The 21,109-nt window shown below is 37.2% G+C and overlaps 1 protein-coding gene across 3 annotated transcripts in view; it reads left to right on the forward strand.

Annotated features, from left to right (window-relative positions):
- The window catches only part of DCAF10 (DDB1 and CUL4 associated factor 10), a 41,371-nt gene extending 22,127 nt beyond the window's left edge, over window positions 1–19,244 (forward strand). For 2 of the 3 annotated variants that reach the window (XM_081065763.1, XM_081065764.1), the window contains 4 exons: window positions 4,841–5,043; window positions 7,106–7,219; window positions 9,830–9,975; window positions 10,767–15,937. In XM_081065763.1, coding sequence (XP_080921889.1) covers window positions 4,841–5,043; window positions 7,106–7,219; window positions 9,830–9,975; window positions 10,767–11,135 — 832 coding nt within the window. In that variant the 3' untranslated portion in view covers window positions 11,136–15,937. Of the gene's footprint in view, window positions 1–4,840; window positions 5,044–7,105; window positions 7,220–9,829; window positions 9,976–10,766; window positions 15,938–18,367 lie in introns of those variants that run through there. The other variant, XR_013994404.1, reaches the window with a different exon arrangement.
- Window positions 19,245–21,109: the final 1,865 nt, after the last annotated feature.

Here is a 21,109-nt window from a genome sequence, read left to right on the forward strand (position 1 = left end):
ATAGATAGATAGATAGATAGATAGATATAGATATAGATATATAGATGTAACACATTATGTCATGACCAATTGGAATTTATCCCAGGAATACAGGGTTGGTTTAATATCCAAAAATCAATTAATGTAATACATCATTTTAATAAAAGTCAAAACCCATATATATGATCAGCTCAATAAAGGTAGGAAAGCACTTGACAAAACCCAACACCCATTTGTGATAAACGGGGAATGACAGGGAACATCCTCAACCTGATAAAGGACATCTATGAAAAAACCTAAGGCTAAAATCATACTTAATGTTGAAAAACTGACTATATTTCCCCTAAGATTGGGAACAAGGCAAGGATGTGTGCTCCTACCACTTTTATTCAGCATTGTACTGGAGGTACATTGCATTGGAAATGCAATCAGGCAAGAAAAAAAATAACAGACATCCAGATTGGAAAGGAAGAAGTAAAAGTGTCTTCAAATGCAGGCGATATAACATTGTAATAGAAAAATCTTAAGAAATCCACACAAAAAACTCCTAGAACTAATAAACAAGTTCAGGAAGGTCACAAGATACACAATATGAATATACAAAAATGAGTTGTATTTGTACTCATAAGCAATGAGCTGTCCAAAAATGAATAAAGAACAATTCCATTCAGAATAGCATCAAAAAATAAAATAAAATAAAATGCTTAGGAATGGATTTAACAAAAGAAGTACAAAATTTGTACATTGACAACTATAAAACATTGCTAAAAGAAATATAAGAAGATATAAATGAACGGAGAGACATTCCATGTTCATGGATTGAAAGACTCAATATCATTAAGGTGGCAGTTCTCTCCAAATTAATCTATAGATTCGATGCAATCCCTATCAAAATGCCAGCTGCCTTTTTTGGACAAATTGTCAAGCTGATTTTAAAATCAAGGGAACAGGTTGAGAGTCCAGAAACAGATCCTTGCATTTATTATTAACTGATTTTCAACAAAAGTGTCAAGGTAATCCAATGGTTCGGGAAAGGATAGCCTTTTCTATAAATGTTACTTACACAACTGGATATCCACATGCAAAGAGATGAATTTAGACCCTTACATCAGAAAAATGAGCTTGATGGCTATCAATCTGAATGTAAGAGCTACAACTATATAATTCTTAGATGGAAACATGGGAATAAATCTTCATATACCGCCAAAGTTGAAATGGTTTTAAAAATTGATAAAATGGACTTCATTAAAATTAAAAAGCTTTTTGCATCAAATGACACCATTAAGAAAGTGGGGGGGGAAAACACTACAGAATGTGAGAGAATATTTGTAAATCACATCTGGTAAAGGATCTGTGTCCAGAAGTATGTAATTAACACTTGCAATTCACTTATATGTACACCAATAATCCAATTTAAAAATGGGCAAAATATTTGCATAGACCTTTCACCAAGGAAGATACACAAATAATTAATAAGCACATGAAAAGATGTTCAACATCATTAGTCATGAGGGAAATGCCAATCAAACCAAAATGAGATACCACTTCATACCCATTAAGGTGGCTTCAATAAAAAAGACAATAACAAGTATTGGCAAGAATGTAGAGCACTGGAACTTCATACATTGTTTTAGGAATGTAAAATGGGATAGCCACTTTAGAAACAGTTCTGCAGTTTCTTAAAGAGCTACCGTATAATCCAGCAATTACACTCCTGAGAGAAATAAACACTTATGTCCACACAAACACTTGTACGTGAATGCTGATAGTATTCATAGTAGCCCAAAATATGGAACCAATTCAAATATCTATCAACTTGGTAAATGAATAAACAAAGTGTGGTATATCTATACAATAGAATACTACTTGGTAATGAAAAGGAACAAAGTACTAACGTGTTATAACATGGATGAACCTCAAAAAATTATGCTAAGTGAATAAAGCCAAACAAAAAGACCACTAATTGTATGATTCCATTTATATGAAATGTCCACAATAAGAAGATCTATAGAGACAGAAAGTAGATTAGTGGTTGCCTGTAGCTGGGAGTAGGAAGAGGGATTGCTAATGGAAAGAGGGATTTTTCAGGGTGATGAGTGTTCTAAAATTGGATTGTGTTGATGATCACACAACTCTGTAAATTTACTAAAAATCACTTAATTGTACACTTAAAATGAGTGAATTTTATGGTATGTAAATTATACCTCAATAAAGCTATTGGAAAAACAAACTTAACTAGAAATAAAAAGAAATTCATCAAAAGTATACACTGAAACCTACAGCACATTTTAAAATAGTGGAACTTTAGAAATTTTCTCTATAAAATGAGGGCAAAGAAACATACCTGTTATTACTACCATTGTTCACCATTGTTTTAGGGTGGGGGGGTGGCAGGGCCCTAGTTGGTATAATAAAAGAAATACATATATAAGGATTGGAAAGGGAAAAATGAAACAATATCATTCACAGATGATATGATTATATCGGGTTGGCAAACAGTTTCTATAAAGGGCAGTATAATAAATAGTTTAGGCTTTGTGTATTGTATGGTCACTGAACAGCCATAGACAATACATGAATGGGTGTGGATGTGTTTCAACAAACTTTCCAGATTTGGCCCATAGGCCAGTGTTCTGACCTGGTCTACACAGAAAACCCTAGAAATTCTGTTGACAAATTATCAGAATTAATAAGAGTTAACCAAGATTGCTAGATAGATATAAGATCAAAATGTAAAAATTAGAAGTGTTCCTAAACATCACAATAATTTAAATTTTTTGCAGTATACAATTTTTAGTAATTAAAAAATTTAGTTGGTACACAGGAATATATTACAACAGAAAATTTGTATAACATTTATGGAGAAAATTGTAAAATTTCACTTAAGTAATATAAAACCTAAAGTCTATGGATGAGAAAAAGCCTGTAAAACTACAATCAGCAAATTTTAAAAAAAGAGTGTAAAAAAATAAATAAAAAATAAAGGGTGTAAACTCGTAAAGGTGGGGAAATAGGAAAAGAAGCAACGACAATAAAATTTTAGAATCTGGTAAATAGGTAGATGAGTGGTAACTGACTTAGCAACTTAAACAACTTAGTAAGTGCAAGAAAGCTGAATCCTAAGCTGGAAGTGGGGAAAAGTGAAGAACGTAAGACAATTTATACAAATCTTCAAAAATCATAGGAACTAGCAACTCTGAGTACTTTGTAGTTGAAGGGGTAGCTACAGTAAGGATTCAAATGAAAGATAGTTAAGAACTTACATTTCTTCCCTTAATCCATACCGCTGGGAGATGGACCTTCTCCCACTTCAGAAGTATTCTCTAAAGAGGGTAAAATAGAGTCTCTGTATTGAAGGATGCAGACAGTTGAAGACTTGGATGCCTTACCAGAATCATCCAAGGGGAGGTGGAGTGACCATATGAATGCTGAATATTGAATTCAGAGACCTGTAGCCTCTTCCAGTTAATGAACTAAGGATATTAACATTAGGAGTGCCTCAAAAACTGGTTTCACCCACCTAGTGAAGCTCAAGCCTACACCTGCACCGAGTTCCCAGTCAGCTTTTTAGTTACCCACTCTTAATTATGAGCAGACAGCTAAAGATAATCAGACATTTGAGAAAAGCTTCTGATATAAAGAACAACACAAATGGAGAGATCTTTGGAGGAAGTAGAGCCTACATAAGGAGAAGAAAACTTAAAATTAAAAACAACACCTCAATATTCTCAGAGGGATAAGAAAAGATATTGTATGCTTGAAGCATAGAATGTTGACTGAAGGATGCAACAGGAGAGAAACAGGGGGCTTTTAACGTACTGGCGTTCTACTTGTTAATATGGGTGATGAGTCACACGTGTTCATTTTCTTTAAACTCTACATTTTATTTATGTATTTTTAAATATGTATTTTATTTATGTATTTTATGATACAGTTCACAATTATTGAAGAAATAATTGGGGAAAACAGAGAAAGGGAAATAAAAAACATAGGCAAGGAATAAAAATCTATCCAGAAACCCAAGCAGATTTGAAAAAGAGCCAAATAGAACTTAAAGAAGTAAAAAAAAATAGAACTATGGAAATTTTTTAAAAAGACGGTTCAAATAGCAGCTTAAAAAATAGATTGGAAGATAGAAATTGAAAAATTACCCAGAGCATGACGTATGGAAATGAGGAGATAGAAAACATGAAAGAGCAGTTATGAGACAAGGACAGTCAAATGTGAATGTTTCAAACATCTATTTGGAGCGCTAAAAAAATAGAGAAAATAGGTGAGGGGCAATAGTGGAATAATGATGGAGAATTTTACAGAATATATTAATAACATGAATCTTAAGATTTAGAAAGTCAAATGAATTCCAATAAAGATAAATAGAAAGAAATCCATATTTACCAGATCAGAGTGAAACTGCAGTACACCAAAGATAAAGAGAAGATCAGCCAGAAGAAAAAAAGGATGTTATCAAAATAACAATTAGACTGATAGCAGACTTAAAAATAGCAACAATGGAAATCAGTGGACTATATTCCTTGATATTCAGAAAGAAATAATTATCAACCTAAATTTATATGCTTAGCTAAACCTTTAATCAGAAAAAAACAACAGTGAAATATTTTCAAAACAATCAGAAGTGAGTTTGCCTCAATGAAGTCTTATTTTAAAAAATACTTCAGAAAGAAAGGATAATTTGTAAAGGAAAGTTGGAGATGAAGGAAGAAATGGTGAGCAAAAATAAAAATCGTGTGTAAGTCTATGTATACATTGACTATAAATTCTAGTTTGAATGGCAAAAATATGACTATTAACAAATCCTTATATTTATTATAACTAGGTTTTGTTGGTGTGATTTCTTCTGTAGGTGTACAGAAGATGGGTGTCCTCACAAGAAATTTTTTCACACACGTTTTCTCATGAGAATGAGATTAACACCAGATTGTTCCAAAATGTTGATCTCAACGTCGTCTGGATATCTCTTGATTTTGCATGATCTTGACTTAACCAAGTCTCTAGAAGTAGGCAGCTATCCCATTTTGAGAGCAAGAAGAACTACATCAAGTTCAGGTAAGCTTTTCTTTTTTGAAGAATTTTCCAAAGAATCTCAGACATAGGGATGGTATATGCTTTCATTCTAATAATGATATAGCAGGAAGAAGGGAAGAAAATTAAACGACATTCTTTGGAAAGCTCAGTGAGAGCTTTTTTCCTAAGGAAGTATAATATCTATATGTGTCTCTGACATGGCATTCATTGATTGGTGCCTCTGTATCACAAACGATCTAGGAAGAATAACTGCTAACTCTAAAAATATTTCCTTTTAGCTCTCTGCTAACCAAAAAATCTTTCATCGGTATTTCTAAATCATCGCTATCTCCAAAATTAGTGATGGCCTAAGGTAGTATCAATCTTTTTAAATTCTTCTGGAACCCAGCAGATCTTTTGAGTTATAGTCAATATGGAGTTTTAGTTTTAAGTCTGTATTGTATCCTAGACTTCGGAATGTCCAGACACAGATAACTGGTGCCATGTTATCTCATGACCCCGAAACACCCTCTTGCTAAAGCCCTTTCTTCTCCTGTTGCTGATTCCATTAAAGTGAAATTAGTGCCCGGAAAAACTTATGCACTATAATTTATCTATATTATGTAATAGAGACTATTTTATCTACCCTTGGGCAAAAAGAAGGCTGATCTGGGAACATACCCATTGTTTGTAATATTGTGTTTATGAAGAAGAACCCAGAAAAAAAAGACTTGATCATTTGGAACACATAATGTTCATAAATTGCTATTAAAAATCAGGTTCAAATGATTAGAATCTTTCTCTTGTGTGCATAGGGCCACTTCTGAAGATGCCTCATTGTACTGCAATTTCCCAATTTCACTGCTAAAAGTAAAAATTTAAGTTTTACCAATTTATTTGCAAGCATGGGATTTCATAAGTATAACCCTTTTGGATTCAGAATTTTGGGGGGGGTTAAACATTAATAATTAACTTGCGCTTAGTGAGCAAGTGATTTAGAGGTCTACTTGGCATTTTTTGATTCAAAAACCAACAAGGTTTTTCTGTCTTCTCAGGGTAATTCTGATACTTAATAACATCAAAAGGAATTAGATTAATAAGAAGTCCCCACAGAAATGTGGGGCCACTAAAAAAGTGTGATGAAATAAATTGCTATTTGGAGTAATGTATCAAACTCAACTGTCCGATATTCATTTTATTTTTCCACAGATTTCAATGTAAAGTTTGTATTGCATTTCTAAGATAATACATAATTTCAAGAATGATAGAAGTTTTTGGTATGCTTTAGGAACCATCTGTTCAGGTTCTCAGTAATGGGCCTGATGTTTGGACCCTATTCTAACATTAAACAATAGGCTGAACAGTTGTTTCCATTCTTATTGAGTTTTCTTGTTCCATTTCATTACAGAAATGATGAGGAACCAAAAATGCTTCTATGTTTATTTGGTTTCTCTTTTTTTCCCCCTCCCCCTCCCCCTCCCCCTCCCCCTCCCCCTCCCCCTCCCCCTCCCCCTCCCCCTCCCCCTCCCCCTCCCCCTCCCCCTCCCACCCCCCACCCTGGGGTTCAAGCCATTGTTTCTCAGTCTAGTCGTGTAGGACACAGCTCCCTGGCCCATGCTGGTATTAGGAGCCTTACGCAACCCCGGCTGAGGTGGTCGGTCCCTCACAGCAGCTCTCACTGGCTGGCCACAGGCCACTCCTGGCAGCACAGGGCAGCCCAGCTCCGGGGAGGGCCGTTGTTCACAATCTTAGCTGTAGAGGGCGCAGCTCACTGGCCCATGTGGGACTCAAACCGGCGACCTGGGTGTTGGGAGCACGGCGCTCCAACCACCTGAGCCACTGGGCCGACCGTGGGTTTTCATTTTTATTTCACTTAAACAAGTCATACCTTTCATGCCTAAAAGCTTTCAGAAAGGCACTAGCCTTAGACCACTTCAAAGAGCTATCCTACCTCAGTCTTAGTTATAAGTCAGTTTTAAGTGGACATGATGTACTCCCTGTTTCAGATGGATTTTAACAGTCAAGTTCAAGTAGATGATTTAAAAGTTAAGAGATATTACCAGAGTTTTGCTAGGTGTATTGTCAGAACGTTTGTGTTTTCAAGATCTGACCACTTCATCGAGTTCATCTGGTCCTAGAGCTTCTGGTTCACCTTGTCACCATAGTGACTCTAATTCATCTTCTGAGAAACACCTGTCACGAGCCTCGCAAAGAGAAGGTAGGTTAAAAGTTGGATTTTATAATCCTGCAACAACAGATTCTACCAAATAGCTTTCTTTGGTTTGGTATTAATCCATAAAATTAGCCAATACAGATGAGGCTATCCCTTGCCCCTCAAGTTATCATTTTTCCAACAGCTAAAGAGAGTCTCTAGGGTTAAATATTTTGGGCTTAAATCTTTGTTGGAATTTATGTCCTGGATTTAGCTCAATGAAGTTTAGAGAGGAAGTAGTTGGGAAATGTAGATTCCAATCAAAATTGGTGTGGAAATTAAATGAGATTATACATGTGACGATTCTGTATAAATCTAAGGGGATGGGTTTATCAGGTGCTTGTGGAAGTCACCTGGTTCCAGCCCAGTAGGCTTTTCGCCCTGCCATGTCCTTAGCTGAGCAATGCCTGATAGGCGCGGAGGTCTGGTGGGGTAACCTGAGCTACATCTGGCCCCATTCTGCCTTTGCCAGTTATTCCCCACCCACTCGGGCAGAACTAGCTGCTCAGACTTTTCCCTCTACCCCCTAATTGAAATGCTTTCTACCTATGCAGATTTCTCCTACCATCCCTCTCCAAACTAATTCATAACTAAACTCTTACAGCACTTTTTGTTTGTCCTTTCTATGGACTGATGGTCAGATACGGTTTTTTATAATTTGAGGTCACCTTTTAGAGATAAACATGTTTCCTACCTAGATACTTAGGGGAGGGACTATACATTAGACTTCTAATTGATGTTTTCCCTGGGTGGCCTCACCTGTGAAGTGCTTGATAAATGCATACTTGATTATTTTGCATGACTACTTATGTGAGTAGAATGGTTTGAGAACCGTTCCTAACCTAACCTATAGTTTACCCACTTTCCTCTGGACATTAAAGACTGTGATGTTTCACTTTAAGGTTGAAAATGCTTCTTAAATTTAGAGATTTATACCCAGATGTATAACATTTCTCCTTTGATTAGTAGCAAAAACTTCTTTTGCAGATTTTACCTGTTCTTCCTCTCCTTTGGCGATGGGAAATAAACCAAGGCTCATAATAATCACTGAGAAAAATCTTTATTGATTAACTAAACAATCTGTGAGAAAAAGAAACTTAAGAATAATTAACGTGCTTGCTCGTGTATTAGTAAACCCCAAAACAAAACTTTACAGCCATTTCATGTTATAGAGAGTTGGGCCTATGAGAAGAGATGATGTATTGGGGGCCTGGGCAGAGAGAACAAGAAAATTTGGGAGAAAAGAGAGAAGAAAGTGGGGCTTATAGGTCAATTACTCGGAATGTTGGAAAGCTGGGTCTTCAGGTGTCAGAATACTTAACACGATACTTAGGCAGGTGTGATAGCCATATAGAGCAGAGGCTTTCGAACTCATTTCAGGATTCGAACTCTATTTTTGACATGAAATCTGCTCTGGATTCTTAGGGTTAACTCTGGTTCCAGGGAAATTAGGGAAAGCCCTGGAGCCTCTGGTCTTCCCCACCCTGGTCGCCAGGTGGTTCCCCCCTTTTGCCAGCTTTTGAGGAACCACCAAGGAACACAGCTTGAAAACCACTGTTCAACTAGTTAGAATGGGTTTCTATTCTGCTTTTATAGATTTCTAAAATTCTTGAAATAGGAGTTTGTTTTTCTCAAAAACTGTTATTAAAGTTCAATCACATGTAAAATCATTATTTAGGTATAGTTTGGTTGTAACAGTGTAATTTAGAGCTTCAAGGTTTCCATCAATACTGTAGTAATCTATAGGGAATCTTTTAAAAGAAGATAACACATTGTTTTGAGAAACAATTCACAAAGTGTCTGACAAAGGGAGCCCATTATCTTTAAAGTAACTCCTTCCACAGGCAGAGAAGGGTTGAAATATTTTTCTTGATGTTAAATTTCTAAGCTGCTTCCTTACACTGTCTGTGAAAGTGGTTCTCCCCATACTGAGGGATATAATATACTCCCATTAGTCGCTTTGGGACTTACGACAGCAGTCACTTTCATTGAGGGAGAGATAGAAGGAAAAGATGGGCCGTAGTAGAGTAGGAAGAGGTATGGTTGGCAGTGTCTCTCCCCCTTGTTTTGACACACCTCTATGTGAAGTGTCCTCCTGCACCTCCAAACTATAGATCTGCTTGTTGTTTATAGCACTGCCCTTGGTTGCCACTCAGTCCCGCTCCTTGTACACCTAATTGGCTTTTTTTTTATATAAAGGCCATCTTCATGGCTTCCAAATATTTCTTTCTCTGGACTGGAGAGCACCAGGGCCTCTGAGATGAGAATTGTTATTTTTTACTTTTCCAGATTTCCTTTCATGTCACATACTTGGATTTTACTTAAACAAAGAGCTTCTGAGATGTAGATCCAAATCAAAAGGACTTCTAGTCAGCTTTCACCCGTAGTCGTATGTCATTGGTGATCCCTACTGCAGAGACTTCTTTAGCCCTTGTCATACCCTTTCCACCTCACCCCAAAGACAGACTCACACCCCATACATTGAGGGCACCGTGGTAGCATAAGGCAGGCAAAGGAATGAGGCATGGGCAGTGGCTGACAGAAATCAAAGCTTTGATGAGCTGCATTAGTCCTCTCATAATACAAATCCCGCTCCCTAATTTTCTTGTATCTTAGGCGTTTCACCACGAAATAGTCTTGAAGTCTTAACCCCTGAAGTTCCTGGTGAGAGAGACCGTGGAAACTGCATCACGTCCTTACAGCTGCACCCAAAAGGCTGGGCCACACTTCTTCGGTGCTCAAGCAACACTGACGATCAGGAGGTACCGGCAGCTGCCCTCTCCCTTCATCAGTGCAGTCTGTGCTCGTGGCGTCTTCATCCCTTGAAACCCTTCCTCCTCCTCTTTGGCCTGGGCTTGGCAAGCTGGGAAGTGCTTTAAAGCAATCATCAGCTCAGACTGTGCCCCGCTTCTTTCCTCCTTCACCACATTGTAAAAAAAAAAAAAAACACCTTTATATGGTAAACACAGGTCTGAGATGTTTCAGCTAGGCTGACTAAATGTGAGGTTTTGCTAAGCCAATTGGGTATTGTAATTGCTTCTTTTTAAAAACCAAGAAACTTTGGAAACGGAAGGAACTAAACTGATGAGTAGGGGCAAAGGTCTCATATGATGTTATGATTTTCACCACTCTGGAAAGCAGGAGTCTTCCAAGGATCTCACTAGCTCTAGGAGCCACAGCTGAAAGAAGGAGAGAGGAGCCTTTAAAGTATGTAGGAGAGTCATTCTAAAGCTTGAATGTCTTAACCATAGAATTTTTTAAATATGAAGATTGTTATTACTCTCAGAAAAGGGAATTATCAGTATAGAAGTCAGAGTGGCCTCTGGGAATAAAAGGCTTTAAAGCGTCACAGCACAAAGTAACCTTAGCTTATGAAGATAAGAAGGTATGGGGCCTACAAAGTTTGTTAGTTGGAAAAGGGGTGGCATTCACATGAATGATTTCTTCCAACAATTCTATGCCTTTGGCGTCCTATTGAGCTTTTTTAAAAAAGGAGTATCTGTAGCCCTATCTGGGGCTCTGTAACTGGTTTGTCTCTCTTCTCTCCCTCTAGTGGACTTGTGTCTATGAATTCCAAGAAGGCCCTCCCGTGAGACCTGTCTCACCTCGCTGTTCCCTACGACTGACTCATTACATTGAAGAAGCCAATGTAGGCCGGGGTTATATCAAAGAGCTCTGCTTCAGCCCTGACGGCCGCATGATTTCTTCCCCACACGGCTACGGGATTCGCTTGTTGGGATTTGACAAACAGTGCAGTGAACTTATTGACTGTTTGCCCAGCGAAGCCGGTCCCCTGCGGGTGATCCGTTCTCTGTACTCGCATAATGACGTGGTACTGACCACAAAGTTCTCTCCCACACATTGTCAGATTGCCTCAGGGTGCCTTAGTGGACGGGTTTCTTTGTATCAGCCAAAGTTTTAGGCACAACTTATCAAATAAGGAACTCTTCTGGTGTTTGATTTACAAATTACTTCAATTTAGGTGAAGTATTTTCTTTTTAGAAGATCTTAAAAGTCTGGGTCAGGATCCTGTTTCTTGTAGGTCCGTGAACACACCTGTGACCTGAGTGCTTGGTCGTCTGGCATCGTAGGGGCGTCGCCAAGTTAAGACTCTGTGCAGCGTCACCTTTGCCGCATTCCTCAGCTCCTGCTGGTCTGTGCCACTGAACTCCAGCTCTTCTGGTGATCGTGCATGGTAGCTCTTGTCGACTTTCTTTTCTTACCTTTCCTTTTTTTTATTTTGGTGTGAATTTTGTGGACATTTGGCAGAAGTTTGGGTTGGGTTGGGAGAAACCCATGATACTACAATAAAACCCAGAAGTTTGATGTTGGCATATTGGCTGTTGAAAAGAAATTTCATCTTCACTTATCAGTATGCTTGGCCTTTTAAATTTGCTGTTATGTTTCTCTATGATGAGCACAGCTAATGACATTATTCTCATAACAGATAATCTTGCAACACAAGGTCTTTTAAGCTTCCTGTTAAAATTATGTATCTTGTTTCACTGTGAGAGGGATTTTTTGTGTGTGAAATTCTAGAAAAAACATTACCACCTCTCTTTGTAATTTACTTGATGAATTTTAAAATCTCTAGCACGTTCCCTTACTTGGTATTTTCTTCTTGTCAACAGCATTAGAAAGGAAAAGAGGAGAAGGAATGGGCTTGGTCATTTCTATTGTATAGAAGAGGATTTATTTATTGGATCAGTACACTGTCTGACCACAGAGTAACTAGAACAATGTGGTCAGATTTTGTTTTCTCTGCCAGATTATCTGAATCACACAGGATGACATGTTATATAGTATTGGGATGGAGGGAGAATTGAGAGTAAAGAGGTGTGTTTTAGTCATATTTCTTCTTTGAGCCAGCTGGTGCAAGCTCAACTTTCTTTGCATTAGTGAGGAGAGAACCGCAAGTCTTCTTCAAGCTGTGGGCAAAACTGTGGTAGTCAGTGAGCTGGATGTCGAGACCAAGAGCTGATATGAAGGCCTTTGGTTGTGTTTTGTAAGGAACACAGCAAGTAAAAAGCACCAGGCAGGGCTCAGGCACAAGGCCGACCGCTCTGCTGAAGTAAGCAGCTTTCTTCTTGTCTCCTCCACTTTGGATGGTGTTCTGTGTGGAAGGGATTTCCCAGAGGCTGGGGTGATTTAAGCCACATGCTAGTTTTTTCCTCTTAGATCACTTTCTTTTAGGCCAGTTGTTCTCAAACGTTAGGGAGCGTTATAATCGAGGAGCTTGTGAAAAATACAGAAAATGCCCTCAGCTTAGGAGCTCCTGATTCCGCCAGGGAGAGGACGAGAATCTGTTTTTAACAGGAACCCCAAGTAATAATCTTTATTCAGATGGTCCCTGGCTCAGTTTGCAAAACACTACCTTCAACCTCAGTAAATACTTCTATACCCATCAGGTGCTTGACACCAGCGTCCAGAATGTGTTTTGATTATTAAAAAATAAGTAAATGAAAGCAATTTCACAGGTAGAAAATATCATAAAATGGAATCAGTCTGATTATTTAACGAATGAGAGAAGATAAGTGACTTGCCTGTGGCCATCCTGAAAAATTAGTGGCAGAGCCAGGACTTGAATTCAAGTCTCCTAATTCCTTGCTCAGGGCAATTTCTACTGTATTATGCTGTCTGTTAAAACAATGACTCATGAACACTTTATTTTGTCTTTAAGTTATATTATTGTGAATACCCTTAAACTGGCCAATAGATGAAAAAGGAAGGCATGGGAGTAGATGCTGAGAATTCCAACCATAAGAAAAATATTTTAAATCTTATACAAATGTTTAAGCAACCCAAATACATGAATAAAAATGACATTTCTTTGTAGGACCTACTGGACAGCCATTCAGACACATGTATAGAGATTACATCTCACTTGGAACAATGTTGGCTCTAGGACAAATTTTAAAAATTAGATCAATTTACCATGGATGTTAAAAAAATGGAAACTTTTTGGTCATCAAAAAAATTACAGTGAAGTACAGTGAAAACAAGGGTTTGCCATAAACTTTTTAAAAAACGTATTTAAAAGAAAATAAAGTTTCGGAGGCAAAAACACTCAAGGCTGACATTAAAAATAAGCTACTAAGTACGACAGTTGTATTGATAATCAAAAGAAGGTCCCATAAATTACATCCCCTTTGGAGAGAGTTCTATATCAAATGCTGGGCACACATGTCGCCCAACTCTAAATTTCAGTTCAGGATTCTTTAACCGCGCTAGAGCACCTAGCAGGTGTCAAACGATGTACGTACTTTCCTACTAACCCTCACAGAAACCTTGCAAGGTAGGTGGCACGAGCACCAATTTATTTTGGAGGAAATGGAGGGTCAGAAAGGATAAATGATTTGTCTTAAGTCACAGAACTGGGTGCCAGCACTAGGATTCAAACCGAGGTCTGTCTGCTGTAGTCCAAAGCCTGTGCTTACTACTCTTCCATTTTGCCCTTTAGTTTGTAAAGGATGATAAACTGGCCTCTTAATTTACTTGTCTAGCATCCTCTGGAAGTTCTTTATTATGGCACTGCCTTACCTTCTGCCCCATGTAAAAGAATGGTTGCAAGATTGGTAATTTTCATTAGAATTAATACCATAAACTGCAGGACATACATACAGTCCATTCTTAACTAAAAATTGTTAAACAGGATAAGTAGCTATAAAATAAAGAAAAATGGAAGATACAGACCCACACAGATGAGAATTAAAAATTCACAACCAGCAAACTCAATAAAACAATCCCCCTGTCTCTTTTAGATATGGTCATGCTTAACAATCATCAGGGATATTAATCAAGGAATTAAAGGTGTCCAGGAATGGCGTTACTTATGGGAGGAAACTACATCTTACAATTTCAAGATCCCTTTTCACTTAGAGTATAAAATCCAATCTGGTGTTTTTTACTCTTAAATTTGATTCAGTCATTTTTATTCATGATAATTGGTAAATGTATTATAACTGGTAACATAGCATAATCGTTGGTAACTGTAGTATAAATTATACTTTTGTTTTAAAAAACTTTCTGCAGAACAGTATATTTATGGCAATGCAATCTTGAATGAGTTTAGGAACATCAAATATACCGCAGTTGCTTATTTTCAATTGTGAAAATGAAGTGGCTAAGCAGAAGAGACCTCTATTTTAATCTTTGAAAATGTGTGTGGTCTTTTTTTCTCAGAAGCCCAAAGAACATGTAAATTTTGTTATATCTCCTTGTTACATCCCTGAGAAGAAGCTATGCCAAAAACTTGATAAAAACAAGCAAGGAAAAGGTAAAGCACGTTCCCCACTCCTGTGTCTAGAACCAAGATCACATTATACCATTAGTATTAAAAGTTTTGTTTGCTAGAAAGTGCAATACAGGAAAAACATTCTGAGAATCTTGTAGAAACTTAGTGTTTCCCATATTAGTCAGAATATGTGGTATTGGCATCCATAAATATCTGTTAAGCTTGTGTTTAGAACTATTCTGATAACTTACTGATGACAATCATCCCGATTTAGTGACCAGCAGTCACAGAGAGCTATGAAATGTCACTAAGTAACACCCTGTGTTTGTCATGAAGGAAAGCATATGTATGAATTTTGGAATAACTGATGTATATCTCTTAAGTGCCAAAATTTAAAACTTGTAATTATTTTTGATGCAAGTGTTTCAGATATGTTAGTATACCTCCCTGCCTTCTTAAACAGCATGCTGGGTATAATTCACTTTCATGATAAAAAGTAAGTTATATTCATGTGTCATTACAAATATCTAATGAGCTCTGATGTATATAAAATACTTCATAAAATGTAAAGGGCTATAATAAATGTGAGTTAATATCAATTATTATAAAATGGTTCCCTCAGCCCAGAGGTATATATAATCATTTGCCTCAGATTGCTGGATTTTTTTTCAATTTAAAAATGTTTTATATCCGCTAAGTAGTTTGTTATGTCTCCTACCACACTATCAATATGCCCGCCCCAATAGGCTCCCCGTTTCCTTCTGATGTGCTGTGTTCATCTGCTGTGAGCTGGGACCTGAGATAACCCAGCCTGCTTAGTGCTGACAGCTGGACAAGCTCTGGGTGCTGTCTTTGAGACAGCTCTTTCTGACTGGTTCACAGTAACCTTCTGGATAATAGAAGTTTCCAGTTAAAGCCTAGGCTAGCAGTTTTTTCAGTTGCCACTAAGTAAAATACTACAAACTAAGGATGTTGCTCGATTAAGGGGTAAACAGCAGTGCACCAAAGAATAGCAAAGCGACAACAAAGGCTCTGTACTGGCACAGGGGTCTTTCATGCTTTTAAGAAAAAAGAAGAATGCAGGGGGGAAAATAAACAAAACCAAATCCAGATAGACTTAAAGAGTATTTCTGATGCCATTAAACTTTATCAATACCCATTAAAATACATGCTTAAATTATCACACGTTGTTACAAAGACACAGTTTAGTTTCATTGCAGAATAAGATTGTACCAAAATTTCTACCCTTAAAGATAATTCCCTAAGAATTTCTCCCTTCAAATAATAATGGAAATTATTATCTAAAGTCTCAAATTTACCTATACACTGCTCTTTAGTTATAAATGAATTAGTGATAGAAATATGGGTTTTGTCAAAATCTCCAAGGAACACATCTCACATACACTCACCTCCTGTATGTATGTGTATATAAACGTCACTGTAAATGAAAATGTCACCCAGAGATAATAAAATAATTTTTAAAATTTAAATCTGGTGCAAAGTATTTAAAATAGAATTTTCAGTTTTCCTAAGTTTCTTCCTCATTTAGATTTCATGGTTTTTTACATTAAAGATTGACTATATGAATTTTCTTTTAAATTTCACTGTGTCTTCCATTTCTAAACTGTTCTTTCTAGTAAATTTTAGATTCCCATTTTCAGGAAATTTGGAGTGTTCCAGACAATATACTAGACACCAGGCAGTTTTCTCACTGGGCCCTGAGGTGCTATGAATTCTTAGACTGTAAGCTCCTTGGGGGCAGGGGCAATCTCATTTATTGTCTCTGGCCGGTGCAGGACCTGACAGAGTAGTCGTTCAATCAGTGTTTGTTGAATGAATCAAATGAACCTTCACCATACGTGGCCTCCAGTTCTTATGAAGCCAGATTGCACTGTGCAGATTATTCAGTACTAGAGGAATCCATCATTTATTATTACAATGAATAGACTGTATTCGTCAGAGTCATGTTTTTTCTGACCAGAAGGTCAGAAAATCGAAGCATTTCTTACTGATCTGGAAAACGGCTAGTTAAGACTAGTTTCTCGCAACCGACATTTGAATCCCTACCGTAGGCCTAGTCCAGTACTTGAAATTCAAGGGACAAAGGTAACGAAGCTTTTAGCATTCGCAGCTTTTAGCTGCGGCTGAAAGACTTAGATGCAGGGAGGGCTTCAAGGGAGTGCGACCTGTGCAGTCACACGGGGCCCTGCACTGAGCAAGGCCCCAGGTTTGGTTTAATGCTGTGCTGAAGCCATCTTGAAATTCTTAATGTTTTGAACAAGGGGCCCTCATTTTTATTTCACACTGGGTTCACAGTTATGTAACTGGCCCAGCTTGGATATTATCATTTTGACATGGTGGAAACAAACTACAACAAGAGTTATAGTATCTTTTACTTACCTTCTGGTAAAGATATTCACATGCATTGAAAACTAGTCATAAAGTGAATGATTTGGTAAAATAACTCCTAAAATCTGAAATTAGAACAAAGTACCTCCCTCCCAAACTTTTTAACAGATCAAATGTTCTTCATTTCAGAATTAGAAAAGCTTTCTAAAAGTATAATTGGCTTTCACCTTTTCAACTAAATTGTTTTGACTTTTCAAATGGATGAATGTAGAGCGGTAGGTGAATTTATTTTATCTACATGGATACCTACATAAAATTTGAAGGTTTTAATAAACCTTTTATTAATATGTGCACTGAATATATTATATATGCCAAATATATATTTAGTATAAGTCTACCTCAAAATGTGCTTTAAAAAAAGTAAATGCTACTTTGAAACACTTGACACACTTTTTGTGTGTGGTTAACCTGATTAAAAGGTTGATGGCAAACTTGCATTTAGCAGTAGTTTGAAAGTTTTTGTTTAAATTGCTTAGGTGTTCATCTTTAGACCAGAATCAGGCATAAGGCTGTGACAGAGGCAGGGACTTGGTGGTTCTTGTGAAAGTCTCAACTTTTTCAATCATGTAACCCCTATCAGCAAAAATGAGTGACTACAGTCCAAATTTTGATTATTTACAAATTATATATATATATACACATATACTATTGTACTGATCTACACGTACATTATAAAACATGTACAGAGAAAAAGGAAATTTAAAAAGAATTAAGTGTTGTTTTTATAAGAATTCGATTTTTAAAAACTCAAAGTTCTCCAGCACCTCCTGCACTCCCAGGGATCTTGTGCTTCCTCGGGTGTTATGCACATTTCATTTTGTGAAGGCCACTGTCCTAAAACATACAATTGGCTTTTCCACTGAAAACACATTTACTAAATCCGATCCATTCACATCTGTTCACTAATGTTCTGGCCATTTTTATAAGTTTATGTGATATGAATCATGTTTTGTAGAGTTCTATAAACTGGTTCTTTATTCAGTGGAAATTGTATTCATATAAATAGGAAGCATAGTTGGTTAATTTTTACTTTTGTTTTTCAAGCTGTATACAGAGATTGGTTCTCATATAGACACTTAGAACATGCTCTTTTTCAGTGCTCCCTAGAATGATGTTTTCTTGTTGTATATTGAAGTGTGATTGGAGGTTCATTTTACCATACTATTTTAATTCACTAGAAAAATGACAGTCAAATCTGGGACACTCATTTTTTTCATAAATCACTGGAGAGAAAAATAGAGTGAATCCCTTTCAATTATTTCGTGAACATAACCATTTAGATAAACCGATTTAACAAATGATAGCACTAATTATCACTATTTCTGGTTATTCCTATGACTAACATACTATGGGCTATTTAAAAACTTTTATGTAAAAGGAGAGGGTTATTTGGCATGCATTTATACTAATGAATTAAAATTTATTTTAGTTGCCTATTACTGATGTAAGAAATTTCCACAGACTTAGTGGTTAATACAACACAAATTTAAGTCCATTCATTTTTCTTCCAGGCCCTTCCGACAGAGGACATGAAAAGTGGTTAAACTCTAACATGTGTTAGGATCACCTGGAAGGCCTGTTAAAACGCAGACTGCTGGGTCCACACCCAGAGTTTCTGATTTCTGGGGTGAGAGCCCCCACGTTGCATTTCTAACCAGTTCCCAGTTTGTGCTGTAGGTCTGGATAGCACCGCTTGAGAACTACAGATACTGAAAATGCAGTTAGGGTTTCGATTTCTCATGGATGACAGAGCCCATGGATCTTTCTGGAGATAAAGGAAGCCAGTTCAGAGAAGATCTTAACTTTGGAGGTTGATATTCTAGATGGACAATATGCGTCCATCAACTATGCCATTCAGTACATTGTCAAGTTGGCGCTCCTTCAGCAAGAGCTAAGATTTCCCTAATTTAACACAATATTTAAGTTACTGAGCAGTTAATTAAGCTAAGATGATCTTACCTTCTCAGGAACAGACTGGTGCTGTGTGGCTTATCTTCTAACTCAAAAACAGAACTGCTGCAGAAATACACACTCTAGTGTGAGCTGTAAAGAGCTGCAACTGCCAGAAAAGGAACAACTAAAACGTTAACCAGGGCAGAGACAACTCAAAGCATTGTTTTAAACTTTTTGGGGGAAAGAACTGTTTCCATTGAAGGCCATTTAAATTATGGGTCCACCAAACTGCTGCACGGACATTAACTTGCAAAAGCCCCTTCACTATAAAAGACTTAAGTTTTGTCTGAGTCAAATGAAGGATCAAGATTTCATTGTGAAAGGATTACTTTTTAAAAGTTAAAGTATCAGATCTATTCTGAACACGTTGTATTTATGAAGCAGTTATTACCTAAATAGTATTTTTGTGTGTGTCCTTAATAAATGTATGTAATTAAAAGAAGGATTTCCTGGCATTTATTGTAAGTTGCAGTGTATTGGCAGGAAAAGCATGATCTTTATTTACCTTGGTCCCTTCAAGGGGTAGATAAGACTCTTCACCTCTGGGGTAGTCTCAAGAAAAGATAAGTTGACTGGCCTCCATTTTATCCCCTGGCCTGTCACAATCTGGGGGGGGTATTGTGGGCCTGAGGAAAGGGAGGAGGTGGTTGCCATTTCATTATGACTAGCGGAAAAGATAAGTGAATTACTATGCCATAGGCCTGTACTCCCCTCTAGCAAGTATTTCTGTAGTAGCCTATGATTTTACGGCAGTTTAACTAATACACTAATAGAATTAAACTGAGTCAACATATCATTAATAGCACATATTGTGATAAGCCCCCTAATGATTTTTCAACAGGTTATTATGAAAATGTTCAAACATACAGCAAAGTTGAAAGAATCTTACTGTAAACATCTGTTTGCCAAGATTCTACCATTAATATTTTACTATGCTTGTTTTATCACTTATCTAATACTCCATCAATCCATCTTAATTTTTTGTAGTTTGAATAAATTGCAGATATCTGTACCCATCCTTCTAAAAATCCTCAGCAATGTATATCCTTCAAGTGTTTTTTCTTTTGTTATAAAATGTGTGATGCACACAAATATCACCAGTAAGTTTATCCAAATGTATACGTGTGTAACCCAAACCCCTATCAAGATATAGCTTACTACCTTCCCCCCAGAAAGTTCCCACATGCCCCTTCCCAGGCAAGTCTCCTCCCACATCCCTCCCAGAGGCAGGGGGAGGGATGCCTCTTCTACAACTTCACATAAATGGAATCATACATTATGAGTTCCCCAGGATGATTTTTAAAAGACAAATTCCTAAGAAATTCAAAGTGTCTCTGAAATACAGGGAGAGTCATAGTGATAAAAACATCTGGCATCAGATTATGAGTCATTCATTGAACGGGTATCTATGAGAACGTCTGGTCTGTGGATACAATGATCAGAAGAGAGTCCCTGCTCTCACGTTCACACTGTCTGGAAGGACACAGCAGACACCATGGAGACAGCCGGGCTGACAGTCATCACATGTCACAGGAGACCTAATTCAGCCTGGGAGCCAGTGGGACACCAAGGGAGGTTTAAATTTTTACTTTAGAATCTGTCTCAGACACCCAATGTTTTCTTATTTTTCAACAAGTCTACAATCTTATAACTTAAAATGATTTCTCTTTAAATAAGGGCAGTTTTAGAGCATGGAGCAGATGTAAGTCAAATTTGCGAAATAAAGTGAACAAGAAATTATAAAAGGCACAAATTGAAATTATTAGGGATTCAGTTTTTCTCTAGTTTGAGTTGATATAAACTCACATGTATCTAGTATTGCTCCCAGACACAAAAACAACATGCTTTCTGTTCCTGGACCACAAGTAGCAGAAACTCGGAAGAACTCCAAACAGCAAGTCTTTCATCCTCTGGGACTCCGCCTTAGCTTTCCCGAGGCAAATCACATCTTTTACTCTCCAAGTTCAGGCTGTCACCTCAGAAATTCTTTACTCTTTATCTCCATATTTTACATGACAATTACAAATGAAAAGTACTTCAGTTCCATACCCATTTTTTCCTACTACTGTGTTTCCCCGAAAATAAGACCTAGCCAGACCATCTGCTCTAATGCAAAAATTAATATAAGACCCGGCCTTTATAATGTTATTAATAGAATACCCGGTCTTATATAATTTTATATATAATAAGTCCAGCTGGGTCTTATTTTCGGGAAAACACAGTATTACGTCTCCAAACTGTATGGCTGTTTTTTGAGTGGGAAGTGAAGAGTGGCGAGTTCAAGAAAACTTGCACATTTT

Source organism: Rhinolophus hipposideros (assembly GCF_964194185.1).
Source record: "Rhinolophus hipposideros genome assembly, chromosome: 11".
Lineage (NCBI taxonomy): Eukaryota > Metazoa > Chordata > Mammalia > Chiroptera > Rhinolophidae > Rhinolophus > Rhinolophus hipposideros.